The sequence below is a fragment of the Mustela nivalis genome (genome assembly GCF_964662115.1).
Source record: "Mustela nivalis genome assembly, chromosome: 15".
Lineage (NCBI taxonomy): Eukaryota > Metazoa > Chordata > Mammalia > Carnivora > Mustelidae > Mustela > Mustela nivalis.
This window is the reverse complement of record NC_139034.1, coordinates 79455693-79472598: the sequence shown is the minus strand read 5'-3', so window position 1 is coordinate 79472598 and position 16906 is coordinate 79455693. Positions and strand designations below refer to the sequence as shown.

At 35.9% G+C, this 16906-nt stretch overlaps 1 protein-coding gene and 1 long non-coding RNA gene across 4 annotated transcripts in view; one reads left to right on the top strand and one right to left on the bottom strand.

Moving 5' to 3' along the window:
* The window catches only part of NALCN (sodium leak channel, non-selective), a 303888-nt gene that overhangs the window by 134781 nt on the left and 152201 nt on the right, over positions 1–16906 (top strand). For both annotated transcript variants that reach the window (XM_082701489.1, XM_082701488.1), the window contains exon 12: positions 14411–14578. In XM_082701489.1, coding sequence (XP_082557615.1) covers positions 14411–14578 — 168 coding nt within the window. The remainder of the gene's footprint in view (positions 1–14410; positions 14579–16906) is intronic.
* Positions 1–16906, bottom strand: part of LOC309849164 — a 39198-nt gene that overhangs the window by 17262 nt on the left and 5030 nt on the right. The window contains exon 3 of one of the 2 annotated variants that reach the window (XR_014303534.1): positions 13323–13383. The exons of the other annotated variant lie outside the window; for it this stretch is intronic. This is a non-coding gene — a long non-coding RNA (uncharacterized lncRNA). Of the gene's footprint in view, positions 1–13322; positions 13384–16906 lie in introns of those variants that run through there. 2 annotated transcript variants of the gene reach the window in all.

Below are 16906 nucleotides of genomic sequence, written 5' to 3'. Positions count from 1 at the left end.
TGCTGCCTAATTACGGTGTGGAATATGGAGCTTACAGTTTAGCAAGAAACATAGACAGTAAACAGCAAGTGTTTTATGTTGTGGAGTACCAATGACAGGAGCTCATGAAGAAATTATATACAGCCTGACACTTGAAAAATGGGTATAATTTTGCTGTAGATCCAGCACACAATGATTGAATTGTCATTAAAAGCACAGAAAAACATGGGCCAATAGTAATATTTGCAGGTGAATTTCTAATGCAAGGATTCGAACATTGAAAGAATCCCAGTCAAGTGATTTCTGTCTGGAGTAGAAAGCAAGGTCTATATCCAGCCCGATAATAAGACTATCAAATGGAAAGGTATGGACCCTGTGAAGAATGTAAAAATAAGGCAATTAAAGATACATTAATCCAATGCTAAAGACCCAGCTGAATTTTGAAGCTACAAATTCATAATGAAACCCATTTAGATAGGTCTGTGTCTTTTTTAGCCTCACATAAAAAGGAGAAAGGCAACACTGAGACTGAGGCGTCTCTGGAGATTTTCCAGGCTGGTGGAGCTGAGAGAGCTAGAGAAAGTTTTGGGTTTTTTGGTGCAAAATGGTTATTTATGAAAGCAGAGGGACAGGACCATTGAGCAGAAAGAGCTGCTGCCCCAGGGTTGTGAGGGGTGGCTGCTTACATAATTGGGAGTTGGGGGGAAGTAAGGAAAAGAGAGGATTCAAAAGGATTTTCTTATGTTAAAGAAGACTCACAGGATAGCTGAGGCCTTATCTTTGTCAAGTTAAGGTTGTTTTTCCTTCTAGCAAGCCATTAATATGAAGATAGTTGAGAGCTTCCTGGCGGAATATTTACACTCTACCTGCTTCAAGTGTCTGTCAGTGGGCTGCAGGTTATAAGGAAAGTGGGACCAAGGATTTGGGATTTCAGAAAAATACTGGATAACTAAACATAAACTATGAAGTGTTACATAGTTATGATTGTCTCAAACATAATGATGGAGTCCAGGCAAGATGGCAGGGAGCTATCAAACTAAGATGTTGGCTAAAATCTTCACAATGACATCGAACTCATTCTGTGTGAGGCCAGTTCTTGGGGAAGGAGTGTAGGCAGGGGTCCATAGGAAGACCTGATGGAGAGATTAATGAATGGCAGCCACAGGGAGGGTCAGATGAGAGGATGTCTTAAACTGATGGAATATACTTAAAGGGTGTTGAGGAGTAAGAGACAAGACATCTCTTCCTCATCCACATGCCATCCTCCATGGGCCATGTGGGACACTGGAGCATGAGCATCCCCTTCTAGAAAGGGCTGTGGAGGAAGCCAAGCACTGGGACAGAACCAGCTGAGGCAAGGACATAGGAAGCAGATTCAGTGAACAGGGATAAGTCAGCAAAGTTTTTCTTAAAGAGCCAGATAATAAACTTCACAGGCTTTCCCGGCCACATGCTCTTTGTCTCAGCTACTCAACCCTACCGTTGTTATACAAAAATGAGTGTGGGCTCAGCGTGGTGGTGTGCCAATAAAACTGTATTTATAAAAATAAGCAATTGTTCTCAACTTTGGCTTGAACTATAAGAACAGAGAATATGTCAACTAACATCTTTATGTGTTAAATTCAAATATACTAATACTAACAAAAATAATAACTGCCATTTGGGGGAGATTCTTTTATGTTCCCAAGTACTTTAAAAGAATTCATTGCCCTATTTACTTCTTAAAATAGCTGTAATAACAGAAATTCAAGTGTATGGGCTATCATGATTCAGTATTTAAGGCAATAGCATAATATGGTATTTTAGAAAGTTTATTTTTAAAATAGATCACACATGGCCCTGCGCTTTCAGAGAAGTAATTTCTTGAGTTCCCACAAATTCCAGGATAATTTCAAATTCCAAAATAGGGACGCCTGGGTGGCTCAGTGGGTTAAGCCCCTGCCTTCGGCTCAGGTCATGATCTCGGGGTCCTGGAATCGAGCTCCGCATGGGGCTCTCTGCTCAGCAGGGAGCCTGCTTCCCCCCACCTCTGCCTGCCTCTCTGCCTACTTATACTCAGTAGTTATTAAGTACTTATTAAGTACTGCCTACTCTGTGATCTCCCTCTCTCTGTCAAATAAATAAATAAAATCTTTTTAAAAAATCCAAAATAAACCACTGTACCCGTTAGAATCATCTTGCAGTCTAAAAAATAACTTTTAAGTACACATTAAGCTGCTTAGCTTCTGTTATATAGCTGGAGACCAGTTTTGCTATACTAACCTAAATTTAAAAATCAGTTAAGAAACAGGAAAAACTTTTCTTTGTTCTTTAAAGCTATGTATACACGTGAAAAGATGAATTTGCTTTCTTTGGTAAGAGTTTTCATTTTTAATTCTGATCTAAGATGAAACATTGTTAGTAGTATTATACACAAAATCACATTTTTATATTGAATATAAATGGATAGTCTCATTCTCTTAAGTACTAAAACTTGAACAGTACTTTTTTCTTGTTATATAAAAACATATAAATATAAAGGTATATCTACTAGACTATACGTTTAACAGAAACTTATCATCACAGTGTTATGCACAGAAGAAGATTAACAGTTTTAACAAAATTCCACTTTTTTTAAAGATTTTATTTATTTATTTGACAGGCAGTTGGGGGTGGGGGGGGGGAGCAGGCTCCCCGCAGAGCAAAGAGCCCAAAGCAGGGCTCCATCCCAGGACCCTAAATCATGACCAAAGCCAAAGGCAGAGGCTTAACCCAATGAGCCACCCAGGAACCCCCCAAATTCCTCTTTTAAGAAAGTCACAAATTGATGGGAGAGCTAGCACAATGAAGCCAGCAATAAAGAACAGCATTTCTGGTCAGGAGAGAGGTTTACTTTGTTTAGATCCAAGATGTCTCTCTGGTTTCCTGTTTCTCTATGGCAGCTGTGTGTTTGAAGCAGAAAGGCTTTCTTAAAGCATGGACTATTTGCCATCTTTCAAAAACTAATCTTTTCTAGAAGAGTAGCTTCTGTGTCCCTCTGAGGACATTTGGCCTTATGATATTTGTTAAAATAAAATTAAATGAAAGACCCATTTATTTAACTTCCAACAAAATATGACACCCATATTTCACCTCATTAATCACAAGAAATGACCAAATTAAGAAAGTGACTCATTTGCCAGAACAGCAGCCTTTCAGATTATCATTAAGTTTAATTTCCTTTTTGGAAAATTTTCATTAAATAAGCTTCTTCTGACAATAATATTTTTGGTCCTTTCTTCCAAAGGACTTGGGCAGGACCCTGTTAGGTGAAAAATAATATAATAATGACCTTTTCAACTATTCCATGATCCATTTCAGAAGTTTACTGTTTATGTGGAATACTGAAGGTACACTGTAGGCTAAGAGCGGGGATTTACAGACACCTCTAGAGGGACGCAGATAAGCATTTATTTTGATGTTATTTAATCTGAATTTCATTTAGGAGAAGAGAGTTACCTGAATTGGATATCTTATGACTTGTGTTCTCTAATCTTTTTTTGTGACAAATTTGCATTCATTTTCTCATTAATATCCATTATGTTCCTATGGAAGTGTGAAATAGAGACCGAAACACAAATCTTGGATAACATATTTCAAGTATCTTTCCTATATTTGGGCAGCATCTCTACCATTTTATCTTCTCAGACCCACACGGCACAATCAGCTCATTTATAATTTGTCACCTATAAATGCTCATACATTATTCATTGAATTAAAAGGGCAGAACGATTTCTATTGTAGTATTTACATTATGCATGTCATTTTCATTTGGTTATTTTTCTCCTTAGCCTCAGAAATTTGGCACTCATCTTACTGTTTTACCTGTTAGCCTCACAAATCCAATTGCAAGTTATTTTAGTAAACAAGCATTTTAAATCAATTTCTCATACTTTTCACTCTAAAAAAATATTTTCACTAGTGACATAGTTTCCTGGAAACAAATATAATACTGTTTTTTTGGAATAACTCCTCTAATTTTTAAATCTGCATTCCATTATTGGTAATTTTCTTGAGGACAAGAGGGTGCATTATGGTATATATGAAATGGCATGAGTATTATTATGAAATGAAAACTTGGAGAGGAAATAACAAAGCGTAGTTCTTTGATTAAAGAACTCATATAACCTGCACTCCTGAAAATATTAGTTAAAATTTGCTATGGTGACATGAAACCAGATATATCTATAGAGTGTGCATTTTCAACAGGGAGTGAAAACACCTGTAAAGGGGTAACAATTGGTTTTTAGGGAGGCAAAAAAAAAAAAATCTTACTCTTTCTATTTATAAAGTATAGATAGGCATATAAAGTAGGTAGACAGATATATAACATCTGTGGTATTAAAATTCCATATGGGGTGGTGATTAGAAACAAAATATCTAAAAAGACCCCTGGCTGGGGAGGAGGGGTGTTTAAAAAAAAAAAAAAAGGATTGGAAAACACTGACTTAGGAAAATTGTAGGGAGAAAAATATTTGTTTTCTTCACGTACTGTTTCCAAGTTGTTTTAAGGAATGTGACAATATTTACAGGAAGTTTATCATTTAGCTTCACTCTTGAAAAGATGAGTTTCAACTTGTAAGCACTCACACCGTATCATGTGCTGCAGGGATCGGAGACAGAGGAAAGGTCCCACGGACCTTGTCCATGTGGGAGCTGTAGAGGGAAGGAACACAGCAGTGGCACGTGCCCTCCCAGACCAGTAGTGACGAGTGGGAATCCACCCTCCTGTGGGGTTGCAGTATTGACTGCCTGGGATTTGGAAGAAGCCTGAAAATGGACACAATTCTAGTTGATTCTTATGAGCACTCCTTCAGGTGTCTAGGTTCTGCAGGCAGCCCTGGGGCCTTCTGCCTTTTGTATGGCCAACAGCATGACCCTGGCAAGTTCCTCCCTGTTTAGCTATTGTCAAGGCTCAGTTCCCAGACGTGGGCTGGAGCCACCCACTGAGAAGGGTTGCTACAGCTTCCCCCTCCCTGTTCTACTCCACTGCTTCTGAACTGTGATATTCCTCTGAATTGAAATGCAGCACTAAACCTTCTGGCCTACATTAGAATACTTCATGAACATGTAAGCTAATTTGATTTTCCTAAATCACTCCTTTAATTCCTGACATAGTTCTTCCCTACACCAGAGTAATCCCTAGTTATAACCAAGTTACATATATTTTTATGTATAACAATTTTCATAAAAATTTTACCACCTTGGGATTACTGTTTCTCAGAGAACCGGAGAGTTAGCTTATAATAATTAACAAATTATGTTAAAATGAGGGATTGGATCCCACGAGTACTGGAATCAGGAACTCCAGTAGGAAAATGAGTGGGAATATGGTATTTACACATAATCACATAACAGTTTGCTAAATGCATTTTTAGTGGCTCTTGGTAGGTTTGAAAAGCACATAGATTTTCCCACTGAGCAAATAATAATGCAAATGGATCCAGCTGCATATTTAATCATGAATTATGATCCTTTAAAGAGACCATTCCATCTGTCTTTTGATAGCAAATGCAAAGTTAGTAAAGTGATTAGTTGTATTTATATATAATTTGACAATCTAGTTGGATATATTTCAGGTATTTATCAGTAGTTCCCAACTTAAAAAAAAAAAAAAAGGACACTTTGATACGGATTTCATTCTTTCCTTTGGAAAGAAAGTCTGAAAATACAGGCGAAGCCTAGAGAGAGATGTGTGGGTGCCTGTCATTGTTCCCTCCGCTAATACAATAGCCAGGTCCAGCTGCAGGTTGGACCATCAGGACAGACCCCTCTTGTTTCACTCTCTCCAGTGATTCCCCCAATGGTCTTCATATTGTTACAAGACCCAGACTAAGAAACCAGAGCTGGAGAAAACTTGCCTCTTTGTTAAAGCTTATGGATTATATGTTAATAAATAAATAAATAAAACAAAAAGATTTTAAAACAAACAAACGAAAAACTTATGGCAGAGATTTGGATCCTTTGGCTGTCTGGGGCTGACCCTGCACAGGAGTTACACCTGCCTCATGGTTGCTTGTGGTCCAGAGAGATCCAAAAAATCCCACTGATGTTGATGAGCCAGGAAAGGAGCCTCGCTAGAAGCTTAATTGTTTCCAGGTAGAGGCAGTTGGAAATGGATTCCACCAGCCTGGGATGAGCCTTGACAAAGGGCAGCTCCCTCCTTGTCACTTACCATAAAAATCACAGTCCCCCCTACAAGTTCTCATTTGTTACTGCTCAATAGATCCTAAAAGACAAAAAAAAAAAAAAAAAAAAAAGCAGTCATGAACATGCAAATTAAAATTATTCTCATACAAAGGGACCCAGAAACTAAGGATGAAACTCAGAAAACCAAGATGAACAAGTATAGGAGTTTCCCAAACAAGTATAATTGATGGAAGACAGGAGGGTTTGTTTTGTTTTGTTTTGTTTTTTAATGTCTCAAGCACAGGCAATTAAGACACAAAACAAACTTTCTGAAACTTTAGCTAAACTTTTTTTTAAAAAAGAGCTGAAAAAGGGCGTGGTTGACATTGAGAAAGAATTATTAATACAGAAGATAAAGTGGTGGGAGACCTCAAAGAAATGGCAGAAATCATGAAGGAAAAAGCGAAAGAGACTAACCACTCTGATGTGACCAATACAAGCTCCTGGAGAAAAAAGAGAATGGATAGAAGAAAATTAATAATGAGAGAAAAATGTTCCTAAATTGAGGAAAAGCATAAATCAGTAGATTGAAAGGAGTCACTAAATCTCAGGGAGATTAAATGAAAAAAAAAAAAAAATTCCTAGGCATGTCCTGGTGACCTTCCTTGGTTGCAAGCATAAGGAAAAATGTTTAAGCCTCTCAGCAGGGTTAAAAAATCAGGAAAAACAAAATAATTGTACTGTGCATCAGATACAACTCATCTACAATATTGGAAGGTAGAAGGCAGTGAGTTAATATATGTATAGACTATTGAGAGCAAAGAAACTGTATGCAGCAACAATAGTCATGTCCATGGTAAAAATGCATTTTGGTGGGTAATGGGTATTAAAGTATTAATTAAGGTATCAATTAAAGTATTGATATAATGATCACTGGCTGTTACATGTAAGTGATGAACCACTAACTTTTACTCCTGAAACCAATTTTACACTATATGTTAACTAACTAGAATTCAAATAAAAAATTAGAAGGAAAAATGAATTTTGAATAGGAAAGCTTAAAAGAGTATACAACTTGTGATATTTATATGAGCAAACTATTCTAAAGTATGCTAATCATAAGTATATTGAAGAAGTAGCAAAGGAAAAGGAGATGTAGACCAGAGAGGCTGACAAGGAAAGAAGAGAGGTAGGTGTTCAATCCAAATGAAAGATGACAATAAAAATGTCACACAAGAATCCTTCGGAAAAAAGTAGTTATGGTTCAAGAAACTAGAAGTAAATGTGTAAATAATCTCCAAAAAAGCAGGATTTAGGAAGGGGCATGATACTCATGAAACATGGGTGATAAAAGCATGCTGTGTAGATGGTGGGGGTGTAAGGGATGCCTGAGCAAGCAAATTTGTGTGGGAGAGGAGCTTACAATTATTCAAATTTGATGCAATAATAATAAAGGATAGATTGATTTATGACTGTTGTGAATTGAACTGGAGGAAAAGGAAAGTAGAATGTCCAAATTAACAAGGGGGGAAGAAATTAGCAACAGTTTCACCATGTCAGAAACGACAAGAAAAATTTATAGCAATGACATACAAAAAATTGGAAAGAAGACCAAGGCTAATTTTGGCACATCAAATATGCACAGATTGAATTTTCCTCTCAAAAGACCTAGAAAATCAGATTATGCTTAAACGCAAACTCAAATAGTGTATTGATTATAGGAAACACATACAAGGTGGCCCCAAAAGGTGGCTGAAAATCATCTCTCGATGAAACAACTAAAACTTACAACTAAAATATTATTGTATTTTAAATGCTTAGCAGGACATTCAAAAAATTTAGGAATATCCTCAAGGCCAAAAATTGTGATGTAAGTGCAGAACATGAGATGGGCACTAACACCAATGGCTACTCTGACGACATTTGCTTATCTTTGTCATCTAAAACTTGCGATTTTAAGAGCTATAACCAGGATAGAAGAACCTGCGAAGGTGAGGTGCCAGAATAGAGACCCCCACATAACATGGGAACCTGAGGTCTGTATTTTAGTGAAAGAAGGAAAAAGTCCACCCTCAGGAGGATATGATAAGGAAACTTTCAATTTTGACCTTGACTGCAGATTATTAGAAAAAGAGTAAGCTTTACTGAAAATGTGTCAACACAAACATGCCTACACATGGGGTGTACCTACTTTCAAAGATGAAATAATTCTTATTTTATTTGAGAAATTACAGATCATGCAAAAGATGGAAAACTCCACAATACATTTGAGAAAGCTAGCGTAAGCTTAACCAAAACCTTGATGATGATAGTACAGGTAAAATTATGGACCAATTTCATATATGACAATAGCTACAAGTATTATAAGTAACATGTTATTCAATAAAATCCAACAGGCTAGCATTACCATCTAAGATTTATTCCAGGAATATATAAATGGTCAACATCAAAGACTCTTATAATATATTTCTTTGGCTCAGTAAATTAAAAGCTAAAATCCTGTAAGCAGAGCAAAAGGAAAGCCCTTAAACATGGTGGTAATTAATTACCAAAACCCACTGCAACCATTTTACATGAATGCTGGAAAATTAACTTTGAAAATAGGAGCAAATTAGGGATCTCTCTTACTGTCAATTTTGTATTATAACTGTATTATAATACAGAAGTAGCATTATAGCTAGTGAATTAATACAATTAACTCCTAAAGAAGTCTTGAAAAAAATCTTATCTTCATTTGCAGGTGAAATGTACATATTTCTATAAAACCCAGGAGGTATTATTTAAAATATTAGAAGAATGTAGTAAGGTGGGTATAGAAAATCATTATAGAAAAATCAATAGCCTTTTTACCCACTGGAACTAACTAGGTGGAAATGGTAAATAAATAGAAATAAAAAGGGTTAAAAATGCATTTATGTTAGTTATCAGACTATTAAAGTCATAGAAATAAATTTCACAAGCTAACAATAACATCATTATGGGGGAAATTTTTATTAAAGAATATCATCCAAATAAACAGAAAAACTGTGTTTTTTGGATAAGAAGACTCAATAGTCCTCCTAAAGTCCTATTTTGCTTTAAAAGGTAAGGAAGAAGTTTAAAAAGATAAAGGTAGAAACATGTGACCAAATAAAATTTAAAGTGGTTGTATAGAGCTGCTGCCACCAAAGTTAAAAATCAAACTATTGACTAGGGAAAAAATATTTGCAGTTCATATAGCAGACAAAGATTAATGTCCTTAATATCAGCAACTCTGAACACTGATAAGAAAGACAAAACACCACCATAGAAAATTGGCATGGTTATGAACAGGAAAATTGTTTTAAAAGGAAAAAATCTAAATGATCAATACACATATGAACAGATAAGTTAGTTTGATTAAGTTCCATTACATCTGGTGATAGCATAGATTTAGGACAAGAAACCCTTTCCTATCTTGCTAGAAGGCAAAAGACTTAAACATTTTGAAAGTAATCCCTTAATATTTTCTACAATTTTAAACATGCAAACCTGTCCTTTGCCCCAGGAATGCCAGCTTTGAGAATGTATATGTAGATGCAAAAGCCCAATAAAATACTGATATTGTGTAAGGATAGTTAGTGCAATCTTGTTTTAGAAGTGGAAAAATGTTTAACCATTTTTCCTGATGATTCCTAATCAAGGAAATCCAACCCTTCAATAAATCAGTAAGGAAAATGTTGAACCAAATAAACATTGAAGACTTCTGGGTAAGATGGCAGAGACCCTAAATTCACCACGTCTCAAAGACACAACTAGGTAACAGCCATATCAGTGTAAATAATCCAGAAAACAACCTGAGGACTGGCAGAACAGACTCTTCACAACTACATGGAGAGAAGATACCACATTGAAGAGGGCAAGAAGAGCCTCGGAGATACGGTTGATAGCTAAATTAACCTGAGGGACTGACTATCCATGGGCAGGAGGGAGATACAGCAGTTTGAAAAGCATGTGGGATTTATGGGAGGGAGATTTGTGTATTAATCTTAGAGCATGTGCTAGAGGGGCAGGGGTCCTTGGGGGACTTCAAGAACAAAAGAGATGGCAGGTGCAATTCCCTCCCCACCCCCAACCTAGACACTTACACACCTGTGGGAACCAACATGGGAACAACACTAACCACCTAATTTGCTAACAGTATGTCACACCCAAGCATTCTCCTGCAGACCTGCCCTTTCAGTACACATTTGACCAAAGCCCATCAATCAATGCTACAAGCCTGGCAGTATGTAAGCAGCCCCACAGGGGTCAGCATCACCCCGAAGAGACTCCTACCACAGGGAGAGGGGAAGGACACACACATCAGTCCAACTATGACACCAGTAGTAGGTTGGGGACAAACATTCTTGTCTGACTACTGGCCCCAATCACCAATGAAAGGTTCTCAGGGGCCAACACAGGGTAACTACCCTACAGTTTGGTGCTACTGCATCTCTGGAAAATGCCTAGTCTGACTCAACTCAAGCCTTAGGCAGCCCCAGACTAGCATATTGACAACACAGGGACTAAACCCTGTCCAAAATAGGCAAAGAGAATGATTGCAGACAACAGCACTGAGAGCAAAAGAAGCTCAGCCATAACACTAGGGCACACACAATAACATAAGAGATAGACTTGAAGCACCGAGTTCTGGTGAGCAGGAACATTGCACTGCAGGGCACTACAGAAACTCTTCTTTATAAGGTCACTACTTTTAAGAGCAGGAGATATAGCTAACTTTCCTAAGACAGAAGCAGATACAGAGAATTAGGCAAAATGAGGATACAGAGGAATATGTCCCAAATGAAAGAACAGGACAAAATTACAGCAAAATAATTAAATGAAATGAAGATAAGTAATATTCCTAATAGAGAATTTAAAGTAATGGTCATACAGATACTTACTGAACTTGAGAAAAGAGTGGAGAATGTCACTGAGGCCCTTAATAAAGAGAAAGAAAATGTGACAAAGAGCCAATCAGAAATGAAGAACTCAAAAACTAAAATTTAAAATAAACCAAATAGAAAAAATAGACTAGAAGAAGCAGAAGAATAAATCAGCAATTTGAAAAAGAGTAATGTAAAGCAATCAAGCTGAACAGGAGAGAGAGACAAAATAATAATAATAATAAATGAAGATGGGGCACCTGGGTGACTCAGTGGGTTAAGCCTCTGTGTCTTTGGCTCAGGTCATGAACTCAGGGTCCTGGGATTGAGCCCTACATCGGGCTCTCTGCTCGGCAGGGAGCCTACTTCCCCCTCCCCCTCTGCCTGCCTCTCTGCCTATTTGTGATCTCTCTCTGTCAAATAAATAAATAAAATCTTGTAAAATTTTAAAAAAATGAAAAAAGGGAATTCAGCGACATCATTAATTATAATAGTATTTGCATTAGATAGAAATTAGATTAAATAGAAATTAGATTAATTAGAAATTGGATTGCAGTAGAAGAAAGAGAAATGGGGACAGAAAATTTATTTGAAGAAAAAGTAGCTGAGAACGTCTCAAATTTGGAGAAAGAAACAGAAATCCAGATTTGGGAGACACAGAGAGCTCTCCACAAAATCAACCAAGGAGGTCCACAACAAGGTACATGGTAATTAAAATAGCAATAAGTAGTGACAGAGAATTTTAAAATCATCAAGAGAAAAGAAATCTGTTACATCAAGGGGAAACCCTATAAGGTTATCAGATGATTTTTCAGCAGAAATTTTTCAGGCCAGAAGAAAGTGTCATAATATTTTTAAAGAGCTGAAAGAAAAAACCTGCAGCCAAGAATACTCTATCCAATAAAGGCTATCATTCAGAATAGAAGGAGAGATAAAGATTTTCTGAGACAAACAAAAGCTAAAGGAATTCATGACCATTAAACCAGCTCTACCGGAAGTGTTAAAAGGGAGGCTTTGAGTGGAAAATAAGACCATAAGTAAGAGCAAGAGGAGCAAGAAACACAAAAGCAGTAAATTTAAGTATCTATAAAAATTGGTCAAGAGATTCATAAAATAAAAGGATGTAAAATTTGACACATATACCTAAAAATACGGAGGGGAGAGGAGTAAAGAATGTGTTCAAGAGGAAGGGAGGGAAAACTGAACGGGAAGAAATCAGAGAGGGAGAAAAACCATGAGAGATTCTTGACTCCAGGAGACAAACTGAGGGTTACAGAAAGGAGTGGAGTAACTGGGTGGTGGGTGTTAAGGAGGGCATGTGATTTGATGAGCACTGAGTGTTATACATAACTAAAAAAATCATTGAACACTGCATCAAAATGGTGTACTCTATGCTGGCTAATTGAACTTAAATTAAAAAAAAAAAAAAAGAATGGGTTCAACCTTAATGAACCATCAATGTAATATATTCCTAAGATGTTAGATGCAAACCGATTGGTAACCAAAAATTAAAAGCCAGGAATAGATATGCAAAAAATAAAGAGGACTCCAAATATATCATTTTAAAAAGTCAGCAAACTCTGAGAGAAAAGAGCAAGAAAAGAAAGGAACAGAGAAGAGCTACAAAAACAACCATAAAACAAGTAACAAAATGGCAATAAATACATTTCTATCAATAATTACTTTGAAAGTAAATGGACTAAATGCTCCAATCAAAAGACATAGCAAGACGGAATAGATTAAAAAGCAAGACCCATTTATATGCTGCCTATAAGAGACTCACTTCAGATACATCAAAAGTAAAGGGATAGAAAAGCATTTATCACGCAAATGGCGGTGAAAAGGAAGCTGGGATAGCAATCCTTATATTGGACAAAATAGACTTTAACACAAAAAGTAACAAGAGACAAAGAAGGACACAATATAATCATAAAGGGAACAATTCAATAAGAAGATATAAAAATTGTAAATATTGCAGCTAATGTGGGAACTGTCCAATTTTCCCAACACCAGTGGGGTTGTTGAAAAGAGACTATCTTTTTACATTGCATATTTAATCTTTTGTCATAGATTTATTAACTATATAATCATGGATTTACTTCTGGGCTCTCTATTGATCTATGTGTTTGTTTTTGTGCCAATATCATACTGTTTTGATTACTACAGCTTTATTGAATATCTTGAAATCTGGGGTTGTGATACCTCCCAGTTTCTTCCAGATTTTCAAGATTGCTTTGACTATTCAGGGTCTTTTGTGGTTCCATATAAACTTTAAGATTGTTTGTTCTAGTTATTATTACTTAGTCCTTACCAGTCTGTATGCTTTTGATTTCTTTTGCTTGCCTGATTGCTGTGGCTCAGACTTCCAGTACTATGTTGAGTAAAAGAAAACGGACATCACTGTCTTGTTACTCATCTTAGAAGAAAGTTCTCAGTTTTTCACCATTGAATAGAATGTTACCTGTAGGTTTTTCAAATATGGACTTTATTATGTAATATGAGTGGGGAAAAAAATCCCTTCTGCGAGTCTATGTTGGCCTAGAAAAAAAGAGGGAAGCACTCCTCTGTTCCTATTTTCCATTAAATCATCTGGCATCTTCTCAAAGGGATATGTTTGACTAATTCTAGCACTCATTTTTGTGCTCTTTAATTAGAAGTTAATTTTACATTACACACTTTAATTCCAGTTGCAAACTTCTTTATAAAATGAGTATTCTTACCCATGGGACAAGTAAAGGAAAAGTAACATGCTGTGTTTATAAGTGTATTTTATAACATTGATATTTGCAATAGCAAGTTCATAGAATTAATGTGATATATTAAAAGGTTGTAGTACTCATTTATTAATATATTAATATTCATTGTTAATTTTCTTAATAATGCAGACATAAATATTAATATATTAATTTATGTGTGTGTATTGCTTGATATATAATCCATATTTCTTTGCTCATTTATGTGGTCCCATAATGAGATCTACCCTTTTTTATTTTAGTTTACGGATGCTTAGTAATATGTAAATAATTTTACAACATACCATGTGCATTATAGAAACTGTCTTTAGAAAATATAACTTATGGAAAAATGCAGCCTTTCTGCATATACAATATTCAATTAAATAGCTTTTAAATAAATATCAAATAGTGGGTAATAAAAAATAACATTTACAAACATTTAACAAGTTAACACATTTCATGGATTGCTCAAGTTGTATTTGGTCTGCTACGGTCTGTTGGTGTTTTTCAAAACCATTTTTTTTTAACACATCACTCTAGATCCTTGTGGGCTTTTCATTTTATGTAATAGCTGCTGAAATTCAAATACTAGCACATGTATAAAATATTTTGAAATAAATTATAATTTTAGGTTCCAATTTCACTATCTCTTTGTTCCTCCAGGTGGCTTTTACAGTACTTTTTGATTTGGAAGCACTTCTGAAGATATGGTGTTTGGGATTTACTGGATATATTAGCTCATCTCTCCACAAATTTGAACTACTACTCGTAATTGGAACTACTCTCCATGTATATCCAGATCTTTATCATTCTCAGTTCACATACTTTCAGGTAATATGGGGAATGTCTGCTTGTCTGTAGAATTTTTTTCTTTCCCGAGAAAATACCAGTCACATTATAACAACTATACAGAATTGTGTTAAATGGTTATATATAATTATTATAGAATAAACACAAACTTGAGGTAAACCCAGTGACATCTTCAATACCAAAAATAGTGCATTCATAAATTATCATTGTATTTCAAACTTCTAAAAATGCACAATAATAAAGGGAGATATTTTAGATGAAATTTTCTTCTTAGATGAAAAAAGAGTGCATTCCAACTTCACTAATTTTATTTATTGGCAATTCCAAAGCTGTTATTTTCAGAGAAATTTTAATTTCAGCTGCCAAATTACAACTTGAATCTCTATACTTCTGGTACCTCAGGAAAGGACATGAAAACATAATTCACAAAAATGGTAACAAATATCCTACAAACATGGGTGAAAAGCTGGGCCTCTAGTAATTACTGCCAAACATACTGAAATCACAGAGGATATCATGGGTCAAGCCTTCAATATATTAGCATCTTTGGAGATAAATCCCTTGTCATTTGTCGGGTTATATCCTTAGGCTTGGTTATCATAAGGGAAGGGACCAGGACAATGATTTTGCTTTTGGGTGCTGCTGTCTAGCTTTACAAAATCAACAAGAGCATTTATTACTTGCATTTGATAATTAGTGTAGATGATTATAGGAAACATACCTATTAATCAAAACAACAAGATATCTTTTACAAACTTATTAAGTCAACCAAATTAAGAAAAATATGGTACCTATTTTTAATTTTTTTTTAATTTTTTATTAACATATAATGTATTATTAGCCCTAGGGGTACAGGTCTGTGAATCACCAGGTTTATACACTTCACCGCACTCACCATAGCACATACCTTCCCCAATGTCCATAATCCCACCCACTTCTCCCAAACCCCCTCCCCCCAGCAACCCTCAGTTTGTTTTGTGAGATTAAGAGTCTCTCAGGGTTTTCTCCCTCCAGATCCCTATTTCAACAAGGATACATACACATTCAGGGTATTAAAATTCCTCTAGTTTCTCACAGATAACTTTTTAGTGAAGAGTTAGAAATACATTAAAATTTTAAGGCAAATATATTTATTTTGAAATTGTGAGAAAAAATGGGAACTTTTAAAATGGTAAACATTTGAGGAATAGCTTAGGAAGTCACATGCATATTTCACAGTATAGTAATGACTATCATGAATTTATGATTACTTAGAGACATGATTCATTTATCTCTAGTTTTTTCCTACTTGTCTATTTTCCACAAAATATCTAAAATTAGTATGCATGGTTCTAATCATTTTATATAGATAGAGACATAGTTGAATAATATTCTGTCAATGAAGTTTGCAACTTCACTGTTGTCTTTGATCCTGAATTATAATCTAAAATCATTTAATTTATGTTCATGGTTAAGGGATATTCATTTGTATCTCTCTATACATGACCATGTTTATATTTTTCTAATGAAATTATTAGACACTACCTCACTTATTATATGGTTAAAATATAGATCTCTGGAGAAGTTCTAGTGTCACAAGGATTTTTGCAAATTCACATGTAAGAGCCCACTGTCCTGAGCAGATTAGCTCTTCATGGGCTCACTCTGGTCTCCCTTGTGGGTCCTTGGACTTTTTATCTGACTGGGCCTTTCCTCATTGTGTTGGCAGCATGTCTTCCTTTAGTGATTTTCACATTTTTATATTTAAGTGAAGTCAACAGTCTAGTACAAAATGACTCCCTTTATAGTGTCAGTTATCTCTGAGAGCAGTTATTGGTGTTATTCTCTATTTATTCAAGTTGATATTTACTGAGCACCTACAATGTTCCAGGCACAGTTCCAGATTTGGAGGACAGAAGTGAACAAGAAGGGAAAAGCCCCACTTTAGGAAGCTTACATTCTAGAGGGCAGAGAGTTCACAAACAAGTACACATAAGAAAGTGCTGGAAATATTATAAAGGAGAAACAAAGGCAAAAAAGGATAAGGGCTGGGGACAGGGTGGGGGTGGAGCCTATTTTAGGTAAGTTGCTCCTGGCAGCCCTCTCTGGAGAAGTCGCTTTTGAGCAGAGACTAAACGAAGTGAAGGGATAAGCCAAGAAAGCCTCATGGCACCTTCCTCAAGTGAAAACATGTTTGATGTGTTTAAAGAAGAGAATAAAGGCCAGTGTGGTTGGACTGAAATGAGTATAGCACACTATTGTCCAGTAGGAAGAAATAGTTTCACAAAATGCTACGGTTCTGACATACCCAGGTAATCCTGATGACCTTGGTGAGTATTTATTGTGCATTTACTATGTGCCAGGCACCGT